At 38.7% G+C, this 26,253-nt stretch overlaps 1 protein-coding gene across 3 annotated transcripts in view; it reads left to right on the forward strand.

The window, feature by feature from the left end:
* The window catches only part of gls.L (glutaminase L homeolog), a 70,937-nt gene that overhangs the window by 32,437 nt on the left and 12,247 nt on the right, over nt 1-26,253 (forward strand). The window contains exons 10-15 of one of the 3 annotated variants that reach the window (XM_018236235.2): nt 310-376; nt 1,587-1,637; nt 3,562-3,738; nt 4,990-5,121; nt 7,472-7,564; nt 25,606-25,667. In XM_018236235.2, the coding sequence (XP_018091724.1) occupies nt 310-376; nt 1,587-1,637; nt 3,562-3,738; nt 4,990-5,121; nt 7,472-7,564; nt 25,606-25,667 (582 nt within the window). Of the gene's footprint in view, nt 1-309; nt 377-1,586; nt 1,638-3,561; nt 3,739-4,989; nt 5,122-7,471; nt 7,565-8,833; nt 13,617-25,605; nt 25,668-26,253 lie in introns of those variants that run through there. The other 2 variants (XM_018236238.2, XM_018236236.2) reach the window with 2 other exon arrangements.

Genomic DNA, 26,253 nt, shown 5'->3' on the forward strand with positions numbered 1-26,253 from the left:
TATTTTAAGACCCGTGAGTGCCTTGCTTTACATGCTATTCTATAACTGTGGGTGCTGGGTCAAAGCTTTAGCATACAAAAATTAAATAGGGACCCGCACTCCAATGTTGCGTGAAGAAAAAAAGGTTTTTATTTCAACTTGTGCATCCAGCGTTTCGGCCCATGCCTGGGCCTTTATCAAGGTTCTGTATGAAGATGTCTTGTACATGCATTTTTTTAAAAAAAAAAAATAGATGCATGTTTTCACGATGGACTTGACCAAACAGTTTTGTTTATGTTTTTGATATATTTCTTCATTCTACTTTTTAAGGTTTCAGTCAGAGCGAGAAAGTGGAGATCGAAATTTTGCTATTGGATATTACCTTAAAGAAAAAAAGGTTTGCTCCCAATCTCCCATTTTTTTTTTTAATAAATTCTAATGTCCGTTACACTTGAAGTTTAACATAGTCAAGTTGCAGCCACAGTCTTTTTGACACAGCTGAGTTAAGACGAACAAAGAATAAGTCACTGGATGCGGAGTTCTGTAGTGCACAACAAATAGTTAACAATATCCACTATCATTTCTTAGTACTGTACCAGGAATTGAATTCCTTTCTTTAGGTTGATAAAGCCTTCTAAACACTTATACACATTCAACACTTAGGGGGTTATTCACTAAAACTGGAATTTTTTTGATCAAGCTCTGGTGGTTTTTTTTTTTTTTTTTGTTAAAAACTCAAATTTTTTTCTTAGGGGGGGAAAACTTGAATTTTTCGAGATTTATTATTCTCCGATGCTGCAAAAAACCTGAATCCAAAATTCCACCATCTCAGACCTGTCGAAGTCCTGTATAGGTCAATGGGTGAGGCACCTAAACCAAATTGAAGTTATAGTGGTCTTAGGTGGGTTTAGCTTGAAAATCAACCTTTTCAGGGTTTTCATGGGCAAAAACGTGAAAAATGTAAGCGTTTCGGGAGGGAAAAGCCCGAAAAAATTGTACGATTCGAGTGTTTACTCGATTTTAACAATTTATATCATGATCGATTAGAGTTTTTTTATTAATAAATAAGCTAAAATTGGGCATGGGAGTTTGGTCTTGCCTCACCCACTTAATTGGTAGGCAGAGAGAAAAATGCTATTTTCCAAATATTACACAGATTTCTGTGTAATGTAATTTCTGTAATTTTATTATATAGGTTCTGCCCATTTGGACTAGAGCAGGAACCCTAGCAACTAATCAGCAAGTGTCTCTGTTGCAGATAAAATAATGAACATAAGCCTCTCGTTGGTTGCTCTACGTGACTTCAGCTGTGCAAATATCTCTTCTTAGTAAACAAGCTCCAGTTGACATTGGCCACTGCATCTTAGAATTACCATACGATAACACCCTTGTGATTGAGTTTGGATTTGTGGTAAACTCTTCCACCATGACACAAAATGCTACTATACATATGCTATGAAACAATAAAATGGGAGTTATGAGCTTATGACTTTGGATTCATTTTATGAATCGTAAATGTTTTAAATCGATTATAATTTACTTATTGGTCTGTACTGAGTGCAAATTAAGTTAACCATTAATTGTGCATTTTATTTTTCCCTCTGCAGTGCTTCCCAGAGCACACTGATATGGTTGGAATTCTGGACTTTTATTTCCAGGTACGGAACTGAGCAATGCTTTTTTGTATTTTTGTATGTTTCCTTTCCATAATTCTGTTTTTTTTTTATTCAAGAACATAAATATACATTTCTGTGTAGTGTTAAACATGCTGTTTATGGTGCTTTGGATAAGTTTTGCATCAAATTATTAAAAATATATATTTAATTTTAATTTTTGAATCATCTTGCGTGTACTGCTTATGAGCTTTTTTTGAACAGACTACAAGATCTTTGGTTTTATTCACTTTAATGGTTCCCAAACACCTTAATGGTTCCCAAACTATTGGGTGACATTTAAGGGTTAACGGATATGGAAAGTCACGAAAATAGTGATATTAATCGGGCAGGTTTGAAAATCTGATCAAATGAGGAGCACATTGGCACATTTATGCAGTCCTCATCTGATAAGTCACTTTAGCCCAATGGATGATCTGATTGTTGGTTCTAGGGTGAACGATAGGATCATCTCAGTTTGGCCCATCATATGAGTGGAAAAATCAGCCCAAAACCAGAAATGTTTATTACCTCTACTATAGTTAATTAGTTGGCACACTGTAAACATTGTTGGAATTGTTGAATACAGTATACAGTAAAACTTTAAGTACATCATAAAAGTTAATATTTAGAAGCTATTCAATTGACATCCAGAAGGACAAACTAGGTACAAGCAAGATACATTTATTGATAATCTTTGTATTTTTATACCTGTCAAAAATAAAAATAGAGTTTAGAATGCAAGAAACAAAAATACATAAGAATCACAGATAAAACAGGCCTTCAAAGATACAAGTTTTTTTATAGCTTGGGGGAAAGAACTTTGCGTATCAGCGGTCTAACAAGCAGATAAATTGATGCAATACAGTAATGGGTGCTACATTTTAAAAATACATTTGAAATACTGATTAAAATGGGAATTTTACTTACCTTATATCCACAAATTACCTTTTTAGTCACTAGGTGGGAATTATAACTAACATGTTTGAGGAAAATGAATAGTTGACTACATAAAAAAGGCAAAAACTGGGCGAAAAACATAGAAAAAGGAATACCCATTCCACTAGTGCTTCAAAATAGAAAACCTTTCACTAAAGGAGTGGACATACCAAACAAGGCTTGGCAGTTTCATCATCATCATCAGCAGCAGCAGCCAAAGGACCTTCTAATAAGCCTAACCAGCAGCCATGAATAACAATGTCACAACTAGCCAGCAGATTTGTAGCAATGATAACAACCAGACATTGTGCATGAAATGCTAGAACCAGAAGGCCAACCACCATGTACACATGCACTAGAGCTGTTTTGGAGGAAAGAATGACTCGAAGTTTGGAGGAGATTTTAAACTAGGCACCATGGGGATCTGTCCAAGTCCTGGATTCAACGCCTCACTATTTTAAAGCTGGCAAATATGTAGCGGATTGTAATTCTGGCATAAAAGGCAGTACCTGTATTACATTTCTAAATATGCTGATTAGCTCTTTGTAATAGATTCAGTGTGCTTATGCAGGACATTAATGTGCATGTAATGACAACAAATTATATTTTATAACTGGATCATTTAGTTGACACAATTTTTTTGGTGAAGTAAAATATTTTACACACATTTTAAAATAATAAATATCTCACTATTTATTTAAAGTACTTTTGCCTACATGGTTTATTGATGTTTGCTTTGTCAAGTCTTTCAAGTAAAGGCAATGAATCAAAGCAATATCAAAAGCAAACATTTCATTGTCAGAAGAATTTACATATTTGGATTGTTTGAGAGTTGTTGGAATCTTAAACTGTAACAAAGATAAATGTTTGTAATAAGTATTATGTCAGCCATAAAATATATTTTGTTTCGAGAAGTTGTAATATCATCTGAATATTATGAAAGCTGCAGGCATGCATTTCCATCGCTTAAGGTTTTTTTTTTTCCTTTTAGTTGTGTTCCATAGAAGTCACTTGTGAATCTGCCAGTGTCATGGCAGCAACACTGGCAAATGGTGGCTTCTGTCCAATAACAGGGGAGAGGGTTCTGAGTCCTGAAGCCGTCAGAAACACATTAAGCTTAATGCACTCTTGTGGAATGTACGACTTTTCCGGACAATTCGCTTTTCATGTAAGACTCTGGGACCTTCGCTGTGTTTAAATATACTATAAATCGGGGGTCCCCAACCTTTTATACCTGTGAGCCACATTCAAATGTAAAAAGAGTTGGGGAGCAACATAAGTATGAAAAAATGACTGGGGTGCCAAATAAGCGCTTTGATTGGCTATTTGGTAGGCCCTATGTGGACTGACAGCCAACAGGAGGCTCTGTTTGGCAGTACACATGGGATTTATGCAACCAAAACTTGCCTCCAATCCAGAAATTTAAAAAATAATCACCTGCTTTAAGGCTTCTGTGAGCAACATCCAAGGGGTTGGTGAGCAACATGTTGCTCACAAGCCACTGGTTGGGGACCACTGCTATAAATTATGCTTGTCTCGATTGCCAACAAAATATATATTTCTATTGTTATGGCTTAGAATATATCTTGTATATCTTTTTTCAATATTCTGTACCTAGATAATGTAGAAAAATCCAATATTTTCCTCTCAGTACTGTCAGACGGCCCTTTGCTCTGCTAAATGCTGGTAGTTCTAAAATTCAAAAGCATCAGCAGACCATATTGTATTGAAAGAGCAGTTTCAGAATTGTGACATATACTGCCATATGCATTGTGTGCCAGGAATGATGTAATGTGTAAGAAAATAACTATAATGCATCTGTAGATACCCACTTTTCTAGTTTTGAGGAAACATGATAGGGCTCATTTATCAATACAGGGCACATTTGCCCCAGGGGAGTATCCCATGGCAACTAATCACATTTTTGCTTTCATTGTTCTACCTGCATCTGTCTAATTGGTTAGTATGAGTTGCCACCCAGTTACAAATTCAACAAGTTTCCATAAATGAGCCCCAATGTGCATATCAATGGAGCAGAACATCTTTGACAGGATTTTTATGTTGGGTAAAACGCAAAAACAAAAAGGTAACCGTAATAATTGGAATAATGCAGGAGCACTGTATAAACAGCATTACTATATTTTCCAAATGGTCATAATATGGATCATCATTAGGTAAATTTTCATTCATCTTCTGACCTAATGCAGATAAGATTATATGCCTCTCAAAAATCTACTTTAGTTAGTAGAGCAGTTTAGATCTGACCGAATCTGATTTTCTGAGGCACTAGAGCTAAGCGATATCTGTTCTTGATTGTGATGTATATCACGGTATTCTATCCTTGCTAACCTGTTCACAAGGGAAAAGGTTGAGCACTTTGAAAGTAAAGTTAATGTGATAACATTTGCATTTAAAACAGGTTGGCCTGCCATCAAAATCTGGAGTTTCTGGGGGCATCCTACTAGTTGTTCCCAATGTTATGGGTATGATGTGTTGGTCTCCTCCGCTTGATAAACTGGGAAACAGTGTTCGTGGGATTCAGTTCTGCCAAGTAAGTTTTATTGATTTGCTTCAGCGTTCAGCTTTTATCATTGTTTTTTACAGTAATATGGTATTGTTAACTCATTCATGTAATACTTAGTAACAACTACAACACATGGTTAAATAATTTGAACACAGGTGCGGCTCAGCAAAGGTGTTATTGATATTGAGTCAAAGGGAGCATCTTGGCTTAGGTTGATGGGAGAAGGGGAGATTTGTCACCTGCTCTTAAATCTGTGCTACTGCAAATTCACACATTCAAATTTTATCTTATTCAAATATTCGCCACCTAAACCTGCCAAGTTCATGTAGAAGTCAATAGCAGAGGTCCGTTGAGCCATTTTGAGATGTTAATAGCCTGCCTGACATTCAAGTTTATCGGAGAAAAACTCGATTTGTACAAATCGGATACGATTCAAATTTTCGGGTCCGAAGCATTCGATCGAATATTAGATATTAAATTGTGCGTATGTTAGAATTAAAACAAATTAACATGAATTCGAAATTCGACCATTGATAAATGGACCTCTAAGAGCTTTATGTTCTGTTTGAAACAGGAGGTTGGTTTGTCTCTTGCTACTACTAAAGCAGAGCACTATACACTGACTCAGACATCCATTTTAAACATTTTCTGAAATCTGACTTGATGTAGCAGTGCTCACTAAGGTAATACAGACTACCTACTGTAGGTAGGGAAAACGTATAAATCAAAATAATAATAAAATCTGACCCTCTCCTCTAATGCCCCCTTTCTTTTTTTTGAACTTTTTTTTCATACTTTAGGTAGAAGTACATTGTCAAGTTTATAGTTTTCATGCAACTATTTACTCTGGTTGCAAGAGTCACTTGCTTAATTGCCTCCCTTGGGAAAAAGAACATTTCTCTTCTGTGCCTTTTCCCTCAGTCCCAATAAAATGTTTGTTTTGGATTGCATTTGTGCTCCCTTTATCATGGCTTTAATAACATTAAAGTTGGCCATAGACGCAAAGATCCAATCATATGAATCATCGTATGATCGGATTTCCCCATCTCCCGACCTGCCACTAACCATTTCAATCAAATAAAGTACAAAAGAACAGATCAGCCGATGTTCTGCCCCTGACAGCAATTGTACGAAAGTTATGTCCGACCAAAGCTGGTGTCAGTCTTCCACTGAAAATCGTACGATCGGCAATACATGCAGAGATATTATCGGCAGCTGACAGAAATGTTTTAACCTTTCCGATCGAACAAACGACTGATCTCCACCGGACGAAAAATGTTGAGATTCTCCACACATGGTCCAAAAATCGTACGAATCCTCGATTCGTACGACCAGATCTTTGCGTCTATGGCTAGCTGAAGGTGCAAGAGGAAGGAAGCGGATGTATAGTGGAGAGGGATAAATTTTATTGGATAATATTATTTTCCTACCTATCTAGGATCTATCATTAATCATTACTGCCTTTTGGACTGAAGAACAGCACCAGTCCTAAATATAGCCCTATTTGAAACTTTAGACTGTATACAATTCTAACACAGCCCTGTACAATACATTTGTGTAAACATTTGTAAAATAGAATGTATAAACTATAGTAGGGTTACCCTTCAAAAACAGGGTACAGGTATGGGACCTGTTATCCAGAATGCTCGGGTCTGGGGTTTTCCAGATATGGGATCTTTCTGTAATTTAGATCTCCATACCTTAAGTGTACTAAAAAAAAAAGCATTAAATAAACCCAATTGAATTGTTTTGCATCCCATTCGTATTTATTATATCTTAGTTTGGATCAAGTATAAGGTAGCTTTTCATTACTACAGCTGTCTCCCATAGACTCCATTTTATCCAAATAATCCAAATTTTTAAAAAGAATTGTATCCTTTTTCTGTAATAATAAAACAATATCCTTTGTTTGATCCTTACTAAGATAAAAATTAATCCTTATTGGAATCAAAACCAAAGGGTTTCTGGATAATGGATCCTATAACTATATATTTGCAAAATATCCTTGTTGCACTACAGAGTAGCACGTAAGCCTGTAAATACATATATTGTACATATGCATAATGCATCCATTTACAGCATATGAACTGGTCAGGAAATCCAGGTATGTTTGTCTATTTAATGTTGGGTTGTCAGTACACTCCATCTAATGTACTTTTTTTCCTGAGCTCTTTCACAGCTATAGGAGATTGGTGACTATAAAACATAAATACAATTACAAATATATAGGTTGCATTATCTCCACTATGTAGATGGGCATTCAAATAGGAAGTCCCTCTCTGGATACAGAGGCTATTTATAATTTGTGTCAGTATCACTTTACATTTTAAACCATAGTTGTTTAGTAATTATATAAAACTTGCCTTCTTTCATGCAGGATTTGGTATCTCTCTGCAATTTCCATAATTATGATAATTTAAGGCACTTTGCAAAAAAGCTTGATCCTCGTCGGGAAGGAGGTGACCAGAGGGTGAGTTCTTTATCTTTATATACATGTACACCTATGTCAATAGAAGGTAAATAAACATGGCTTGTGTAAAAATATATGCCCATTGATATGTATAAACAATATTTAGAGTAGCAATGAATCTTTTTTCCCTTATTGCCCTTTTACCTTTCCTAACTATGATTGATAGCTTTATATAGAAAAGCCCCTCGCTTCCCTGGTTGTTGACTGTGCACCAGGTTTATAGTTAAGGAGGAGATCATTATAATGCAGTTTTATTAACTGCTCTGTCCTCCAAGGTGGGACCTTTTGTAGGCTGTTTTGCACCTTCCGATGCAAAAAAAAAAAACCCACCAAAAACAACAGCTATTTTAACTGAAAGTAGAAAGCTTGTCCAACATAGCCTTGTTTATAAGACTTTCACGTTGAACATAGGTGCAAATGTTTTCTACTTTTCCTTTCTTTGTAATGTACATTAGTGCAAGCTTTTCTGCAAACTTCTTTAATAATGTATCTCTAGCTTGGAGTGCTGAAAAATATTTATTGATATAAGATTATCCATAACTAGACCATAAATATTTAAATACTATATAAAATAAAATACAGACCGGATGTACTTGTTTTAATGATTTAAATACCACTTTTTGTTATAACCCGCTGAAGCAGAATGCCAAAGGTCATGTTTATAACATGGCAACAAAAAAGAAAGGAATATAGTTTGAATGAGGGGTTCCTATTTTTCCAAAGCAAAACAGTTCTTACTGGGAAAGAGATTCTGTTTCAAAGTAACAGGTTCTAGAACAATAGCTTGTTTGTGACTTTGGCTTCTAATTTTTCCACCAACATTGTTTTATGAGGATAAAATGCCACCTCTTTACATGTGACAACTTAGCTGCACTGAGGCATTTTTGAGCTTTACTAGCCAGTTGCACATGAAACTTAGTGTGTACCAGTGATTTGTATTGACTCAGAATTAGTAAGAAATAGCTAGGTGACAAAAAGCTAGAGATCTCCCTCGCGTCATTACCTTAAAGGTTATGGATTTCTTCATACAAGTTGCATTGATTTTATGCATGACCCTGATGCAAGGTTTAAGGCACTAAATGGTGTTGCTATTTAATAACCTGGCTGGTGTGTCAGATATACTTGGTATGTGCTTCGCAAAGCCGTGTCTGTGACATGTAACAAATGTGTGCTTCATCAGCTATAACTCGCGTGTGTTTTGCAAGAGCCTTGAAGTCTTAACCTGTCGAAATACTGACATTCACTAATGAATTATGTATGTTGCTTAAGAACCAGAATTCGCATGGACCATTGGATTATGAACACCTGCAGCAGGAGCTTGCTCTTAAAGACACAGTATGGAAAAAAGTGTCACCAGAATCTAATGAGGATTCCTCAACCACCGTAGTGTATAGAATGGAGAGTCTGGGAGACAGGAGCTAAAGTCCATGGCTCTAGTTTCAGAATGTTGTATGTATGTTACTGCAGCTGTAGTTTCCTGTTGAAGCTACTTGCTGCAACTATATTTATTTTCTCATTTTTGCTTTTATGTATGTAGTCTGATGTATGCATATCTATGTCATAAACTAAAGCTTTCAAGTATGCATTTTACTTTCATGAGTTCATTTTATAAGTAGGGATGCATCAAATCTGCTGTTTTGGGATTCAGCCAAATCTCAATCTCCTAATGAATATACCTTGCACAGAGTGAAAAAAAAAACATGACTTTCTTGTTCGTGTGATGGAAAGGGACATCATTTTAAGGCTTTGGATTTTTGTTGGGCAAGGCATTTGGATTCTGACACATCCTGGATTCAGTGCATCCCTACTTTTAATTACTGCTACAAGAGAACTTATTTTGTAAATAGATCTGATATATGAAGTTAAACTTTTCTTTTGTAGGGGAGCCAACTACCTTTGTGCTATTATACCTTTATGTTATACAGAGCTGGATTGTGCTTCTCGTATGCCATCTTAAGGCTATGGCAAAATACTACAGACAATTCTCTAAGCGCTCATATAGTGACCAGTGCAAATGAAAGTACAAAACATGGATTTTCTTAGACTTACATTTTTTTTGCAGCTGACAGTGCCCAGGAGAACATATAATTGTACTGGGCTGTCCGTCTACTTTGTTGTTGGGGAGGACAATGATTTCAACTCATGCCTCCATTTTGCTTACACACTTTATTATGGGCATGTCGTCTTTAACATATTTTGAAAAATGAGATGTTATACTACATGTATCACAAAGTGCTGTGTGTAGGAACAGTTTGGTACAAATTAATTATAGTATAGACACACATCTTGCTGGGACGGGGGCTGTAGTAACATATTTTACAGATGCTTATGGTGGATATAGTCTAGCTTGAGGTTCAGTCATATATCTACTGCAAACAGATATACAGGCTCATTTATCTATGTGCAAAGTGGAATAAATAGGCACAAGCCAACATGTTTTTTGCACTTTACATGCTTCCTTGTCAGTGGTCTTATATTCCAGAATGTGAGGACTGGCATGTTCCCAGCATGCATACAGTGCTGCATTTAAGCAGCACTGTATCCATCAAGAGTTGTTTGGAGTTACTCTAAGCCAAGGTTTACATACATTAATCACACACACAAACACACATTTTGTAAATTTGGGTCATTTTCCTCAGTCAATAAATGAACAAGCACAATGTTTTGACTAATTTAATTGGGGTTCTCCTTATATCGTTTTAAGACTTGTATGAAAAACAGTTATAGGTCATAGGTATTCAGAAATATTGAAAGTTCACAAACTTTCAAGCTCTACTGTATATAGAAGCCAATTATGCTCAACTAGTGTGTTTTCTGATTCTTGCTACGATGTAGTACAAAACACTTAAATAATTGATCTGTGAAGAAGCATTATGGTATTTGCTGGAAGAGAGATGGCTTCTGATACATTTTGCGGACAGTTGTTGGTCGGGCCACCTTTGTTGTTATTCAGTGAGATGCAACACTTTCACATCTTCTGTTCATTGCACACACCAAGATGACACATCAGTAGATATGTAAGATTTGTTTTCTGGTTTTTAAGTTTAGCAACCATTGACACCAGATGGCTATTGCTAAGCATTGTTAGCAATTCAGAACATTACAATTCCTTTTTAAGCTATTGAAATGGCATAGGCATGTCCTGTGCATGCATAGTATACTAGGATTTTCTTATTTGAGTACACTGCATATGCTGATGATTAGACATAAGATGGCAGCATGGACATTGCTGATTTAACATTAAATCAGCTGGATCTCAACAGAACAAGGGGAAAAATAAAGCAAAGCGGCAAAAACCATCTTTGCGTTTCACTTAGAACTATTATGTATTCCCCAGTTGTAAATGCAATAAAACAAGGTAATACTGTTTGGGGTCACTTTAATTTTAAGTTCAAAACACTTTGAAGACAGACCTAATGCCATATTTCCTCTTTCTCAGCTTCCTTTGTCTCATACACTGCTAAAAATATTAGTGAGCTTTTCAAAAGCAAAATCAGTTCTATGATATTCCTCGGAATCAACCTCCTGGCTATTCACCCCCCCCCCCAGAACAATCCTCAGTTTCTACTGTGCATCTTATCTCTGTAATAGAAAAAGGAAGGAGCAAAATTCTAGTTTCCTAACATCTTAATCTCACCCCTTATAATTAACTCGACTCCTCCAATCTTAATAAACCCCCCCAAATCTTTGCTTTATTTTATCTCTAAGATCCTCCAGTTGCCTGAATTCATTGAGACCCCTCAAACACAGGTCTTTAAAACCTTTTCTTCTTCTTTGACTGCCATTTTTACTTGAATGTCCCAGTGTTGCCTTAAATTAGCTTTGTCTAAAATAGAAATGGTGAGTTAATAACTGTAATGTCCTTCCTTACCCCTGGTTTCTTGGTGTTGATTTAAGCCTCATTCCCAAGTCCAGGCCCTGAACAAAGAAAAAAGAATTCTGTCTGTAGGGATTGAAATGATTTGGCTTTTTATGAATAAATTTTGAATTGTATTGTAGTGTGCTGTATTCTGATCTTAATTTCAGTTTTAAACTAAGGAGTCCATTCAGCAAGCAGTTTTCCCCATCTTGGATGCCTTGCATTTATTTTATTGAGGTATATATTTTTTGCCTTTGTTTAATTTACGTTTTAAGCTGGAGAGTCTATTCAGCAAGCAATTTTTTGTCAGTTTTTTGGCCTTGCTTTTACATTGTTATAACTGGTAAAAAGCTTGGTCCACTGCAGAGGCTTCCCTCCACCCTCAATGACTAACCATTGGCCACTACAATAACTGCCCCATTTGCAGAGAAAAACAGCAAGTTGGTGAGTACTGCCTCACTCCACTTCAGATCCTTCTGAATTCTCCAACCTGGATCATGCACAGCTAAATCCAGGTCTGGATCATCTTCATATGCACATGAGTCTCCCACAGGATCGCTGGGAAGATGGCGCACACCAACTATGCTGTATTACTGTGTTTTTATAACCAGTTGCATCAAACCAGTAGTTATGGGGGTTCCCAGTTGTGGTGCTCAGGATGCATGAAGAGAGGCCTTTAAACGGAGCCTACCTGAAAATTAATTTAAGCATGTTGAGGCTAAAAAAACACAGTGCCACGCAAAGTCGATGAAACGTAACTCTCAACATTACAACCGGACAGAATATAATGGAATAAGATAGCTGATGCATTTAGGTGTGCTCAATCCTGTGTCTCAAATGCACAAAATGGGACACCTGTCTGATGATCTTAGACCCTGTCTCCATCTCCAGGTAATGGAGATGGAGACAGGGTCATGATAAAAAAAATAATTCAGGGTATTCACAAATTTGACATGCATTTGTTTGTGACATTGATTAAAGATGGCTGCCGTGATAAAACATAATAGAAATATAGTAATGAATTTGTTTATGAGTATATGTTATGCATTATATGTCTGGTTTATTCTATATATTGTATGATATAGTAAGTGGCTCCCTGGTTTTTAGCCTGCTTGTGTATTTTGGTTGATAGGGTCATGGCAAATGTGGTGGTGAAATGGCTGGGTCTGCCACCATGTGGATGTGATGTCTTGTGGATATTACGTATCCATTGTGACAAGTTGAGCTATTTCTGCCTGTTCAAGTCTTACAAGGTTACTAAATGGTCCATAAGATGTATGCGCATTTGTAGATTTAGACTAAGCTTGACTAAGTATGAAGAGGAAACCTGAAATGTTGCATGCACTACCTATATAACCACATCTTTGAGTATTATTTTATGGCCAATTTTTACAGTTGTATTGAATACATTTTACTTTTGGCCTAAGTAATTTTGATATTGTGTATTATTACTTTTAACACTAGTTTGAGTGAGTCATGAGACAGATATTACTAAGCACCAACTGTAACTGATGGCATCACCGAGTGCCACTTAGTGATATTATTTACAGGTTATTCATGGGAACCAAGCTCACAGTTTATTGAGACGATATGGGATACCCCTACTGTTTTACTATCATTTATAAGCATTTTACTATCATTTATAAGCACTCAACCAAAGATATTAGAAAGCACCTTAGGGATTTTGCAAATGTATTTTTGTCTTGCTTATCCTTTGCCTTTTTAGGTACACACAATGCTTTTATCTTGTTTTTATTTGAGATGATGGGTTGTTGAGACGAATAATATAAAAAGTAGGCTTTAACAAAAATTAACCAAGATTGTGAGGAGTGACTGTGGGATGTTCAGGGAAACCTGAGCTATGATTAGAAATGTCTCCATCTAGTAGTGTTGGCTGTATATGCTGCTATGTTGTTGTTGTAAAAACAGTGCAAATAACAGTAGGCAGTAGACAGACTTTTTAGAGGTTTTCAAAACAGTTTTCCACCAAAGATATATTGTGCAAGTTTTAGTGTCATTTATCTGCTTCTGAATGTTGATTGATGTCTGGAGAGTATTGAGGTTAAGTATTTTGTTTTACATTTTGCTTTACATTCCATACCCCTTTTGCTTTTTTTTTTGCATGTTTTCAAAATTATAATGTATGTGATGCCTTTTGTTTTGTATTGTTCAATAAATTTATTTTAAATGCCATTATCCTGTTTTTTTTCCTTTGTTTGTTTTTCACTCGTCTTAAGGGCCATGTAGCGCTAGTTTGTGCATGCAACAAAAACAAGCTTGAAATGTGTTTTTGTTCTTCCTTTGGCTTACATGGTGTCACGTATATTGTCACATGTAGTATATACATATATTGTCACACATTCTCTGCCAGGGCAAATACTGTACTTTACCAATGAAAAATATCACATACAGTGGGTTCGCACACTCTGAATAATATACAGACAGGAGGTGGTATAAAGTAAATTTCTTTTTTTATCTATATAAAATTTATATCAGGTAAATCAATATCAAAACAAACAATTAATACATAACAGTGCTGACAAGAATATACATACCACCAGTTTCAAAGCAAAAAGGAGAAAAACAAACCACAAGGAACTGATACACTTTGCCAAAGGATGAGAATACCCCAACGTTTTGGCACACTAGCCTTTGTCAAGGGGATTCTGATGTGTGGCCAAACCATTTAAGATATAAATACCCCATTCAATTAGGAACAAGAGTCTCCGTGTTTGCGCGCTCCCTACGATTCGGTATTTGCGATGTCATGTCTGCCTACGTCACTTCCTTGGATACACGATCCAGCGGCATGATGCGGCTCTCTACAGGCACACTTTCTCTGGCGACAACACGCTGAACATTAGCGTCTAGCGCAGGGATCCCCAACCTTTAGAACCCGTGAGCAACATTCAGAAGTAAAAGGAGTTGGGGAGCAACACTAGCATGAAAAATTTTCCTGGGTGCCAAATAAAGGCTGTGTCTGCCATTTTGTAGCCCCTGTGTGGATTGTCAACCTACATTGAGGTTCTGTTTGGCAGTGCACCTGGTTTTTATGCAGCCAAAAATTGCCTACAAGTCTGGAATTTAAAAATAAGCACCTGCTTTGAGGCCCCTGGGAGCAACATCCAAGGGTTTGGAGAGCAACATGTTGCTCACGAGCTACTGGTTGGGGATCACTGGTCTAGCGTATTCTAGCAACTAAAGGCAAAGCTAGCTTCTTATGTATACATTAGTTTTACAATCGGGAAACCGCAGATTGTAAAACTAATGTATACATAAGAAGCTTTGTCTCTTGTTGCTAGGATATGCTAGACGCTAATGTTCAGCATGTTGTCGCTATATAAAAATAAATTTACTTTATACCACCTCCTGTCTTTATATTATTCAGAGTGTGCAAACCCACTGTATGTGATATTGAGCTTTGGGTTACTTATTGGTGGTATCCCTGGGTTATCAACACCTCCTACATTTGCAATTTTGTTATTCTAAAAAGATTTTTTTTTTGTTATTTGGAGTGCCCTCCATTGGTTTCTTTACCAATAAAACCCCTCTTCACAGACTATGAAGATTTTCATTCATCCAGGTCATGGTATATCTAGTATAGGTAAACTTCCACCCTGTCTTAAGTATGCATTAGTCCTTCCACAACTGAATAGTGTGTAATGCTTCATGTAGTGCAATTAAGTAGGTCAGAGATCTGCATATGCAAGGATAACTACACACATAAAATAATGTTCTTGCTTGATACTATTAAGTTGCTGGATAATGTCCTGTAGTCCCACTGTTCATAAAAGCAGTACCACAGTTTGAATGTTGGATGTTGTTGTCCATGCTCATCCATGGATGGTGGCCATACATTGAAAGATCCAAGTGGATCTTTTTCCCAGTATGCCCACTTTGAGGTCTGCAGTATCGGACTGATCCGATCACTTGGTCCAAACCATATAATCACAATTATGGTAATACAGGCTGTTGGGATAAGGAACACACCAACAAGCTAATGTGGCTTTCACCCTGATGGGATATTCAAATCCAACTGATTGACATCTACCTGATTTTCAACTAGATATGTCAGGTAGGCCAGTCGTAGGGCCCCATCAGTATGGCCACCTTAAAGCACAGCACACATAGGCAGATCTCCAAAATGGCCCAAGCAGTGCATTCATATTGGGAAACTATACAGAGCCATCTAGCAAGGACCACATCATAAGACAGCATCTCCTACTGATCAGAGTGGCCATAATTTACAACCCTTTTTTTGGATGAGCGTTTGGAAACTTTTTGCCAGTGGCACATATTTAATCATCTGGCATAGGTAAGCCAGATGTGCCTCATCTTGTGTATATACAAAGCATGGCCCATCAGCTTGCACAGAAGCAGCATTTTCTCTACTGACTTACCTATACCAGTGGATTAAAAAAACCAGCGTGTGTGCAAATGACCTTAAAACAGGGCTGCTGAAAAGTCAAATTGTGATCTGCCAGCACATCTTGAGCTTCTAAACAGTTAATTTAAAGTATATTTAAATATTTAGCAACTTCCTACAGCTTCAATCATAATGCTCACAACACCAGAAATTGTTCCTTTCTGTATTGCTCCCTTATAGTGTCACTACTCGTTCTATGTCTAGTGGTTTGGTAGTGGAATATTCCAAACCTGAGATGCACCCCGTGGTGTATTATAATGGGACTTATCTGTGCATTTTAGTAGAGTTGTGCATCAAGTACCTAAACACAAGAAAGGTACTTGAATTGGGTACAGCGTGAGAAGAGGTGCTCCTTGTGCTCTATTTTACATTTTCTGTTCTGTTAGAGCACAAGGTGCTCCTTCTGCTCTATTTAAAATTTTGTGTTAGGATACAAGTGTTTGGAATCCCATTAACCAAAGCCAAGGAGGTTTAAATTAGAGAATCTTGAAGTTAAGTAGGCTCAACAGGTAGTTATTGCAGCAGCTAGTTTATTCCTGAGCACCCTTTCACAACACACTACAGGTGGGGCCATACAGAGGATAACTGGAAGTTAGTGCCATGGGGTAGGCAGGAACAAAAAAGAGGTTCTCCTTGTACTCTATTTTACATTTTCTGTTAGGATACAAGTGTTTGGAATCCCATTGACCAAAGCGAAGGAGGTTTAAATGAGAGAATCTTGAAGTTAAGTAGGCTCAACAGATGGCTGGAAGTGAGTGCCATGGGGTTGGCAGGAACAAAATCAGATATATGGCAAGGTTATACACAGAAGAGCACAAGTGCGTTACTAAAGGATATTACAAGACAGAGTCACAGAAGTCAAGTTGCCGGAACACCCTAGCGATAAAGCGGAAACCTGTTTGCTGAGACAGTGAGCCAGTGGAGGAAGCGACAACAAAAAACCTCCTGGAAGCTGATAGGACAAGCCCCAGAACTTGATTAACCCTTATCCTGGATTTTTGGCTGGACCCAAATTCCTAATACATTCTCACTGCTCCTATTTATTTCAGCCTCTTCAGATCTTTTTTTTCTTTCTGGCCAAGGCAATTGGTATGCCTTATTCACTCTTTAACATCCCTCAATTTAATGACCCTTTTAGCATCAGCTTCTATAGATGGCCATAGACACACGGATAATATCGTACAAAAATATTTTCTTACAATATTTGGTGCGTGTATGGTGGTAGACTAGCCGACTAATATTGACAGAAGACTTGGCTATCGGTCAGCTCATCGATCGGGCTGGCTGGAAATTTTTGATTGGGCGCCTTTGAGGGCACCTGAACATTGCCCATTGTTAGTGCTGAATCGTCAGATATGGGTAGAATTCTATTGTTTCTATTTGTATATGTTGACGATTCAGCTCTACACGTCTGTATTGAAACAAACTATCGTAATGGTTACATTTATGGCCACCTTAAGCCTACTCTGTTTAGCATCCCCCCCTTCTTGTTTTGATTTGAGCATACTACTGCCTTCAGGAGCATTTTTTTGCGAAATGTTATCAATCAAAAGCATACCTGTTTATCTAGACCAGTGTTGTCCAACTTCTGTGGTACTGAGGGATACATTTTTTATGGTCTGTGTGGTAGAGAGCTGATGTCCAGCATCAAATGGCATTGACCCCACATAATTAATCGGCCATACTGAACAGCATACATAATTAGGCAGAATTAATGACAGTGCATTGCCTGCAGCTAGGGTTGCCCCCTGGCCAGTAATTCACCGGCCTTGCCTTGTAAGGCTGGGGTCAGTATTACAAAATTGCTGCCAATGTACTTGCTGGTACATTTTGTAATCATTCGTTCTTCTGACTGGCATGCCTCCAGCCCTCTCTAGCTCTGTCATACTCCCCAAATCCCATCTCGATTCCGATCGTGCTGTCATTTGTCCACCCTTTTGCAACATGACAGCAAAAAAAAAAAAAAACACCAACATGCCTGCTATAAAAATAGTACACATAGAAGGCTGACCAGCCAATATTTATATAAAAATATTATGGCTAATAAATGATGTAGAGAGAGATTTATTGACATATTTTGGAAGAAGGACTGGCAAACAGAAACAGTACTGGATATCAATGAGCAGAGCTGCCAATCAATGGGGGGATTACCCAGAACATAATAGACTTTATGGAAAGTGAACCACATATAATACAATTTACCTTCTCTTAAAAGGATAAATACAGAGGAACCCAAATTCTCCTCAGTGCAGTAGCCACCCACCCACTATCTACACAAATAATACACACTCATATGCAGATCCTCACACTATCACAGACAGACACAATCATCCACACAGAAACAAGCAAATCACTTCTCCCACACAATGAAGCAGAGCTGTTTTCTAACACACTCTTAACACAACACTATATGACCAGGCTATGACTCTAAATGAAAACACAGTTTTCACACTACAAGAGAAGAATTTCAGGGTTGAAAAACAGAAATTCGTCTCTTAGATACCAGGAGCAGCAACCAGGGGGGCCCTGCCGCCTGAGGCGAGTGTCTCAACTTTCCTCATTGGTGGAGCGCACCTGTGGACACCTATAAGAATGTGGATGCTGAAGAATATCTTCTTGTGAAATTCCATAGATAATATTAATTTTGGCACAGCAGTATGTTCCCTCTCTCTGTAAAACATATTAATGCAAATATCGGAATACTAAGCAAACTGGGTTTATTATTTTTGTTCTTGCCTTAGAGTGCATTTCATTCATATTACCATAGTCGGTGTTTTTAAAAACACCCGGCCATCAAGTTCAGCCTTTTTGTCCAAGTGAAACCTGCCTAACTACTAGTTGATTTAGAAGAAGGCAAAACACCCACTTGAAGCCTATTCTGATTGCCTTATATGGGGAAAATTCTTTAGTTTAGTATTATTTAGTTTGCATTTTCTCATTTGCATATAACCTTTTCTGAAATTGGCTAATCTATGTGCCAGAACAATTGTTTCACAGAAAACCCCCCACATCTTTACAGCTTTAGAACTGTAAAAAAAAAAACCCCCAAAAGAACCCTTCTTAATATGAAACCCTTTTCTTCTAATTTCAGTGGTTTCCCTAGTGTTCTCAGGAACTATCTACTGGTGAATAAAGAATGATAATGTATAGCTCCTATATGCATAAACGGTATTATAACAGCAGTTACTTTATGTCATCTCTGACATCATGGTGTCATCAGTAATTCTGCAAAGGGTGATTTAAGTTTGAAAATGCTACTTAAATGAGGGCTTGGTGCACTTGGGGTGCAAAATGTTAGGCACACCCAAGTGAATGTATTTACTTACCTGAAACCCCAGGCTGTTGCTCCTATCAGCAGAAAACTGCACTGGCCCAGGGTTATACCAGTGAGCACCACGGTGATCTTTTTCCGACTTCCTCCTTCTTTGAGCAGCTGCGCATGCGCAGTAGCGCGAAATGCTGAACTTTAACTAAAGAGTCTGCTATTTAGTTCAACTGCGCATGCGTTTGACCCGGGAAATTTGAAAGAAAAAGTGGAACACTCCGTGGTGCTCACTGGTATAACCCTGGGCCAGTGCAGATTTCTGCTTTCACTTTGTTTTTTCATTTATCCAATTACTGTTGAGCCCCTGAAATGAAATGATTGTGTTAAAAAGGAGATTTTCTTACATGAAAAATCTTTTTCTAATAGGCCCGTACTTTCAGTGCAGGACAACTGGGGTTAACGTGCTTCTCTCTGGAGGCAGGACAAACTCTTGCTTCTTGGATAACCTAACCGACCTAACTATGTACAGACGAGCAGCCAAAAAACCGGCACCCTACCGTTGGGTGGCATGCTGCACTGACAGTATGTGCCTACTAGAAAAAGATTTTTCAGGTAAGAAAATCTCCTTTTCTAGGTCGGCTCTACCTGTCAGTGCAGGACGACTGGGGATGTCCCAGAGCCGTCTTAAAAAGAGGGTGGGCAAAAAACCTTAACTTTTAACTGAACTAACTGTAGTGTGTGAAGCAGAAATAGAACTATGCAGGAACTAACTAGATGCTACCGCTGCTTGTAGCACCTTCCTGACGAAAGTCCCTTCTGAAGAGACAAGGAGGTCCAATTTATAAAATTTGGAGAATGTGTGTAGGGAACTCCAGGTTGCTGCCTTACATAACATGTCTGGGGAAGCCGAGTTTTGAAGCGCCCAGGAAGCGCTGATCTTCCTGGTAGAGTGGGCCTTAAGATTAGAGGGAATGCTCTGACCAACTCTAGTATAGGGCTCTGAAATAGTGGATACTATCCATCTAGCTAGTAAAGCCTTAGAAACAGGGTGACCTGCCTTTTTGGGGCCAAAAAGTACCAAGATAGCATCTGCCTTCCTGAATTGAGATGACCTCTTGAGGTAAAACTTCAAAGCTCTCACTGGATCAAGTTTATGAAGTTGTCGTTCAGCATGGTTGGATGGCTTTGGGCAAAAAGATGGAAGGACAATTTCTTGGTTAATGTGGAATACGGATGTTACCTTTGGGAGGTAAGATGGAACTGTGCGCATCACCGCTTTATCCTGATGGAAGACTAGCCAGGGTTGTTTGTATGACAAAGCCGTGAGATCTTTATGTCATCATACTTGATGTCTACTGTATCCATAGGTTCAAACGGGGCCTGTTGAAGAGATCCCAAAACAAGGTTCAAGTTCCAAGGAGGAACTGGGTTCTTGTGTGGAGGGTAAATGTGCAATAGGGCTTGGAACTCTGGTAGGATAGCCCATTGAGTCTGATAGAGTGAGGAAAGGGCTGAACCTTTAGTACTGAGACCTTTATCTAGCCCGTGCTGTAAAAATTCCAATATTTGTGGTGATAGACAGTCTTTCCGGTATAACTGATGGGACTCGGACCATCCGAGGAAACGTTGCCAAACCCGATTGTAAGATTTGGCAGTAGAAGCTTTGCGGGCTGCTAACAGAGTAGTTGTTACCGCTGCAGAGAATCCTCTGTCGTGCCATATTTGGGATTCAATAGCCACGCAGTCAATTTTAGTTGATGTATGTTGTCCGGTACTGCTGGTCCCTGAGAGAGAAGGTTGGGAAGCTGAGGGAGAATCCATGGTTCTTCCTGAGACAACTGAATTAGGTCTGCAAACCATGTGCATCTGGGCCACCACGGGGCTATTAGAATTGTGGTCACGTTTTCCATTCTGATCTTTTGAAAGACCTTGGGAATAAGTGGAATGGGTGAAAACACATATGCGAGTTGGCAGTCCCACTGACTCACTAGAGCGTCCACTCTTTCAACTTTGGGGTCGTGGATTCTGGCGTAGAATCTTGGAAGTTGTGTGTTGAATCTGGAAGCCATCATGTCCACTGATAGGGTCCCCCACCTGTTTGATATTGCCTGAAAAATCTCTGGATTCAATTGCCATTCTCTGGGGTCCAGCGTATTCCTGCTGAGGTAATCCGCTTGCCAGTTTTTTACCTCTGGTATGAATATAGCAGGGGTAAAACCCAGCATCCATACACACACCCCTCCCTACTTTTAATTAAATTCTATATACCCATATCTATACTATAGTTCAGTGGTCCCCAACCTTTTTTACCTGTGAGCCACATTCAAATGTAAAAAGAGTTGGGGAGCAACACAAACATGAAAAAGTCCCTTGGGTGGCAAATAAGGGCTGTGATTGGCTATTTGGTAGCCCCTATGTTGACAGGCAGCCAACAAGGGGCTCTACTTGGCACTATACTTAGTTTTTATGCAATTAAAACTTACTTTCAAGCTTGAAATTCAAAAGTAAGCTCCTGCTTTGAGGACCCTGAGAGCACTATCCAAGGGGTTGGAGAGCAACATGTTGAAAGTGTGCCTGAGCAATGGCGAACCTTAGAAAGCACTGGTGATCTTTGTGTATCGGGATGTGAAGGTACGCGTCCTTTATGTCTATTTTTGACATCCATGCGGATGGTCTTAGGGTTTTGATGATGGAACGCAATGATTCCATCTTGAATCTGTCGTATCTGTACCTCACGAAGCGGTTGAGGGGCGAAGGTTTAGGACTGGTCAGTAACCGCCGTCCTTTTTGGGGACTAAAAAAAGGTTTGAATAGAAGCTGGTAAAGCGCTGCTGGTCTGGTACCGGAGCTATGACGTTGCTTTGGAGTAGGTCTGCAAGAATGCTGTATAGAGCCTGATTCTTTTCGCTGTGTGCTGGAATGGAGGAAGGAACAAATCTGGCTGTTGGTCGCCTGGCTAAAAAGGGGATCTTGTAACCGTTGGTGATAATACCTAGGACCCAAGGATCTGTGACAGAGTGCTGCCAAACGTGTGCAAAGTTTTGTAACCTTCCTCCGACCTGTGGAGCAGTTACCGCCAGTGTAGAGTAGTCAGGAATCCTGACCTTTTGCTGAGATAGGTTTCTTGGTAAATGTCTGTTGGTTTTGCCATGAGGACTGCCAGGAAGATCTGTAACGCCTGTTGGGTTTCCCTTGATATTGTTGTCTAGGTAACCTAGACTGTTTAGTGGTGCTGGGGGACCATGATTTATGGTGATAATTTCTCCTATGGAAATCCCCGTCGTGGGCGCCTGGCCTGGGGAAGAAAGGCTCCTTTCCCTCCCGTGACTTCAGAAATAATTTGCTTAAGCTCTGGACCAAACAATTGTGAGCTTGAAAACTTGGTGAGTTTTTTTTGAAGCTGCGTCACCCGCCCAATGGCGTAGCCACAGTGCTCTACGAGCTGCCACAGATGCTGCTGATGCTCTAGCCGTGAGCTTTGTTATGTCAAGAGTGGCCTCTCCCAAGAAAGTCAGTGCTGACTTTATTTTCTCAACATCTTGCACAAATTTTTGCGAGTCAGTAGGCGGTGACTGGCTGAGTACTTGGCACCAATATTTCGCTGTTTTAGCTACTGTGGAGGCTGCTGCTGGTCTTAAGGCTTAAGAACTTTGAAAATCTTTTTTGAGGACATAGTCCATTTTTTGTCCCTTAGGGAGCATGGTGTGACAAGATAGCCTAACAACGGGCAGGTCAACCTTGAGAATTTTATCCCAGATTTTAAATTCTTCTTGCACTGGGTAAGTGTTGAAAAATGTTGGCGGTATGTTACCCTTCTTATCCGGTTGTGCCCATTCGGTGTCAATTAGTTTAGTAGTAGATTTACAGACAGGTTACCTCTGCTTCCGTGCAGTAAGACTGGAAGGCTCAACCAGGAATAGATAATGGGAGCACTTATGTCGTCTTGCCGGGCAACTGGTATAGTAAGGGGAGCGCTCTGTGTGTGCTCAACCAGGCGTTATTATGTGACAGGGGGAGCACGCACTGAAGGGCTCAACCAGTCTGATTGCCATGAACAGACATATTTCTGTCCAATATCCCGGTGTTGAAAGCTGGGCTCCATCTGATATTTATATAGATAAATAAGTCAGAAAGCACACAATACTGATGAAGATAAAATTGCAGGAGAAGGAGAAAATTGCTGCCTCCGAGGCAGGACAAACTAAAAACTGGAGAGGAGGTGGCGATACCAGGAAGGAGGAGTCTCAAGAAGCAATAGTTTGTCCTGCCTCCAGAGAGGAGCAAGTTAACCCCAGTCGTCCTGCACTGACAAGTAGGGCCGACCTAGAAAAAAGGCTTTAGTTCCTCACATTTTTATGCAATTTTTTTTGTTCAACCCACTGAATTGAAGCTGAAATCTTCAGTTCAACTGCATTTGAGTTGTTTCATTTAAAATTAAGTGTGGTAATGTACAGAACCAAAACTAGAAAAAAGTTGTTTCTGTCCAAATATTTAAGGGCCTAACTGTATATCTAGCATCCCCAATGTTTAGCATTCAGACATAGCTTCTGCTGAAATGAATCTGCATATGTTAGGTGGGAATTTATTATTGTGTGTTCAGCAGAGCTTCAGAATGAGTTCTAATCATTAAACAACATGCAAACACCTCTATACATAATTATAAGGTCAGTGGATATGATCAGGTCTCGTTCATGGCAGACTTTATTGGTTTCTTCTTCTACATTTTTCTGGTTCCTTGTAACAAGATGGGCATTACTAAGTGATACATATTTGTTTTGTTACTCCCAGACATTACAAGTGAATATTATAGAATCTGTATGCCATTTAGATATATGTTCTATTTGCACATCCCACAGTCTCTTAGGATGTCTTTGTGGAAGTCATTACTAGAATTAGTCATCTGGGGGCCAATTCATTAACTACGAGTGAAGGAATAGAAGAAAAAAACTTAGAATTTCGAAGTGTTTTTTTGGCTACTTCGAATCGAAGGATTCGAACTAAAAATCGTTCGACTATTGACCATTCGATAGTCGAAGTACCGTCTCTTTAAGAAAAAACTTCGACCCACCAGTTCGCCACCTAAAACCTACCGAACCCAATGTTAGCCTATGGGGAAGGTCCCCATAGGCTTGGCTAAATTTTTTTGGTCGAAGGATAATCCTTCGATCGTTGGATTAAAAGCCTTCGAATCGTTTGATTCGAAGGATTTAATCGTTTTAAACGATTATTCCTTCGATCGTTCGATCGCAGTATTTTGCGCAAAATCCTTCGACTTCAATTTTCGAAGTCGAAGGATTTTCATTCCCAGTCGAATATCGATGGTTAATTAACCCTCGATATTTGACCCTTGATGAATTTGCCCCTTGGTGTTCACACAGGTCGTCACTATGGATTAAGTATTAATAATAAACTCTATCATGTCTATAAACCAGGGTAAAAAGTGCACTTAGCGATTCATTCAATTTATCCTCCAACCATTTAAACATAAATATCCAAATAATATACTACTTTTCTGTCCATGAGTTGTTTGTTAGTACAGGTATGGGATCTGTCACCCATTAATCAGCAAGCTCTGAATGACAAGAAGGCCTTCTCCCATAGACTCCATTTTATCAAAACTATTTTTTTTAATGATTTCCTTTTTCTCTGTAGTAATAAAACAGTAGCTTGTACTTGATCCTAACTAAGATATAATTAATCCTTATTGGATACAAAAAGTCCTATTGGCTTTATTTAATGTTTAAATTGTTTTTTTAGTACCTTTTACTTATAGTATGGAGATCCAAATTACAAAAATACCCATTGCCAGAAAACCCCAGTATTTTAAGAGTCCGAATTGAAGCTCCTAACCAAAGTTGAATCTTCCCTTTTATTTTGGAATCATATTAACCTATACATTTTTGTTTATAGCCGAGGGTGTCTGAATCTTTACCTCCTTTATTGCATACCTCCCAACTGTCCTGTTTTCACGGGACAGTCCCGATTTTGTTAATGAAATGTCCCGACTTTCTCTTTGAAAAAGAAGATACAAAGTTTCTAACTTAATTGGCTTTTGGCCGAGAGCCCAGAATAGATTACTTAGATACTTTTGTAACAATCTTAGATAAGTAGGTCTCTTGGGAGAACTTAGAATCATAGCTTAAAAGGCAATTCACCTTCATTAGCGTCATTAGGGCCCATGGGAGGGTGAACTTGAAATGCCAGGGCATATTTTGAATCCCAGTCCACACCCGCCTCCAGGTAACCCCCTCACCCTAACCTCCTCTGCTGCTGAATTAAGGAGGCAAGTATCCAGCAGCAGCAGGGAGAATTTCCTTTTTTTTTTGGGGGGGGGGACATTTTTGTTACTGTATAGGCATCCTAGGCTTAAGGCTGCAGCAGCAACATGCTTTGTGACAAGGTCTCTGTTATGTTACTCTAATCATTATTTTTAGGACCAACTTGTAGTGGTTATTACACCCTATAATTTCAATTATTTGTTTCTTTTGCAGGTGAAATCTGTAATAAACCTTTTGTTTGCGGCTTATACAGGGGATGTGTCTGCTCTCAGAAGGTAAGACCAAACTGCTTCATGCCGGATTCTCACATTGCATAATGCATGTCAACCAGCAAACAAATTGTTGCTTCATAATCATTAGGGATGCACCGAATCCAGGATTCAGTTCGGTATTCTGCCATTTTCAGCAGAATTTGGATTTGGCCGAATCCTTGTGCCTGGCCGAACCGAATCTTTAAAATCATGTGATTTTTCTTCACAAAACAAGGAAGTAAAACCATTTTTTGCCACGCACTTCTCTTTTTTCCCTCCCCCTCACTGATTTGCATATGCAAATTAGGGTTCGGCTTCGGTTCGGTAATCGGCCGAATCTTTCACAAAGGATTCGGGGGTTCGGCGAAATCCAAAAATGTGGATTCGGTGCATCCCTAATAATTATTTTGAACTGTTCCTGTGTTAGACAATAATAAAGGACAGGGAAGGGTAAAATCACTGGGGATGTCATGATTCTAGTCATTTAACTCCTTACATGGACTGGCCCTTCTCTTGGGATGCCAGGCCTAATTCACCCCCTTCTTCTATACCATCTACTTCTATACTATCCCGTCTTGCTTGAGTTAATACAGTGAAATGAATAGTGACA

This window comes from Xenopus laevis, chromosome 9_10L (assembly GCF_017654675.1).
Source record: "Xenopus laevis strain J_2021 chromosome 9_10L, Xenopus_laevis_v10.1, whole genome shotgun sequence".
NCBI lineage: Eukaryota > Metazoa > Chordata > Amphibia > Anura > Pipidae > Xenopus > Xenopus laevis.